General features: G+C 42.4%; 1 protein-coding gene across 1 annotated transcript in view; it reads left to right on the top strand.

Annotated features, from left to right (window-relative positions):
• The window catches only part of sec16b (SEC16 homolog B, endoplasmic reticulum export factor), a 30500-nt gene that overhangs the window by 14534 nt on the left and 13671 nt on the right, over positions 1-2295 (top strand). The window contains exons 7-9 of the mRNA XM_015385512.1: positions 1530-1611; positions 1684-1801; positions 1874-1985. Coding sequence (XP_015240998.1) covers positions 1530-1611; positions 1684-1801; positions 1874-1985 — 312 coding nt within the window. The remainder of the gene's footprint in view (positions 1-1529; positions 1612-1683; positions 1802-1873; positions 1986-2295) is intronic.

Genomic DNA, 2295 nt, shown 5'->3' with positions numbered 1-2295 from the left:
CAATGTCGGATTCAGAAAAAGATGTTGAAATGTCTGAAAGGTCGGACACAGGCGAGAGCGTAGCCTATCAGGAGATGGAGACCAACAAGACCTCCCTCATCCTTGGCCCTATCTCAAATAATTTTTTGAAATAGACGAAAAATTTAGCTTTTAATTCATATAGTGGCATCTGGCCTTTTTCTTAAAGGTTACTTTATACTTTTATACTTTAAGTAGTTTCAGGAGCACATACTTTTTCACTTTTACTTGAGTAAAGAGGTCAAGTTGATACTTCAACTTTTACCAGAGTGTTTTGAAAATGCAGTATCTATACTTCTACTTAAGTAACAAATGTGTGTACTTTTGACACCACTGCTCAGGTGAAAGCCTAGTAACTGATAGAGCTGAGAAAGGACTTCTTTATGCTGTTAAATTTCTGAAATTCAAGGGAGAGGAAAAAAAAGTACCGTATCTTCTGGACTATAAGTCGCTACTTTTTCCCCACGCTTTAAACAATACGGCTAGCATTGTTATTTGGGGTGATATGTAGAGCTCCCCCTACAGGTTGGGGGACAGTTCAGTAGATATCAGTGGTTTATACTGTAGCTTGGTGCGGTAGCCAGACTAAATGTGAGATTAAGGTGTAATTTAGTTATCACAGATATCGGAATATTGTTGATGAGAACAACCCGTTGTTTTTCAAACCATGTCTGTGCCTATCGACCAATGCTCTGACCAATGAGCGCAACTGATTGTGACGTAGTAAGCGTGACAGAAAGCTGATGGGGGAGTGTAAACAAACAGCCTATCGGTAAAACGGTGAATACGTACTTCTTAAAATTTAATGAGCGTAGAGCCTCTTCCTGCTCACGTTTCAACAAAAACCCCAAGTCTAATCCTTCCAGAACTGATTCCAAAGCTGAGTCTAACGAGAACTGTTTAATAGTTGTTGCCATCTTCCTTGTTGTGCTTTCTCTAGCGCAGCTTTGTCGTCACGCCCTCAAAACCCACTTTGCATCCAGAAATTCAAAATACATCTCTGCGTTGTGATTGGCCCGCTAGTTTTAGGGCCTGGAGTATTAATCGAGGCTAGATCACTTTCAGGGAAAAATGATTTTAGCCTCTGGCGGGTGGGGCTACTTTACTAGGCTACTGGTGCGGCTTATATCGATATGTTTCCAGGTTGAAAAAAAAATATATATATTGTGGGTGCGGTTTATACTGAGGTGTGCTCTACAGTCCAGAAAATATGGTAGCTAAAAGAGGGTGAACATTGGTCAAGCTTTTGAGACTTCCTGCTGAGATTAGGAAGCAATTTGCTTAGCATTAGCATTAGTTGACCTGGCAACCATCTGGTAAACAGTACGGATTGAGAGCAGGTGAGAACGTTACGTACTGACCTGGAGGGATGAGACTTTTAGCTAATACTTTAACTCTTAAAATCACGTAGAATGGTTGCTGTTCTAATGGGTCAATTTGTGCATCAGGCTGATAAACTAAAGCTATTGCTGCTGCTATCCATGAAATGACACAAACTGCTCTGTTAACAGGTTTACCAGCCAGCTAGTAGCCAGTGATCCCCTCCAGACTCTGTTCCAGCTCCTGTCTGGGAGAATCCCAGCTGCATCTATGGTAAAGTGCATTGAACTAGTGAGTACTTCACCAAGCCCAATAGGACTAATAATGATGATGTTTGCTTACCAGTGCTGTGGAAATGAAAAGTGGGGTGACTGGAGGCCCCATCTGGCTGTGATGCTCTCCAATGAGACGGGAGATCCCGCCGTACAGCAGAAGGCCATCCTCACCATGGGAGACTCTCTCGGTACAGAAGCACTGACTGACTGACAGCTGGTCAAACACACACTGATACCTGGTGACGCTCTTCTCCCTGCAGCTTCCAGGGGCCTGATACATGCGGCACATGTGTGTTACCTGACAGCCGGCGCTTCCTTTGGGGTGTTTCTACAGAAGGCAGAGAGACTCGTGCTTCTTGGCAGCAGCCACAGGTCAGGCTTGCTTTTGATCTACTGTTAGTCATTAGGGCCAAAGCGTCCCCACATCTATCTGATTTAGAAATGTTCTGCTTTAAACGAGTTGGAAGAAAATAATTCAGTTATGTTTTGATACTTCTAACCAAAAAATACATCAGAATTAAATTTTTGCGGTGAAATGCTTTGATGAACTGGCAGAGCTGAGAAGTTAAAGGAATATACTTCAAGCTTTTTTCTTAAGTGTGGTGTTGGTTTGTCTTTGATTTGATTGTCTTTGATTGACTGTGTTTATCTTTGCACTGATAACTGGGTCTCAGTTTTTTCT

Source organism: Cyprinodon variegatus, unplaced genomic scaffold, assembly GCF_000732505.1.
Source record: "Cyprinodon variegatus isolate N-32 unplaced genomic scaffold, C_variegatus-1.0 Scaffold342, whole genome shotgun sequence".
Taxonomy (NCBI): Eukaryota; Metazoa; Chordata; class Actinopteri; order Cyprinodontiformes; family Cyprinodontidae; genus Cyprinodon; species Cyprinodon variegatus.
Note: the sequence above shows the minus strand (reverse complement) of the source record. Positions and strands in the feature narration are given on the sequence as shown.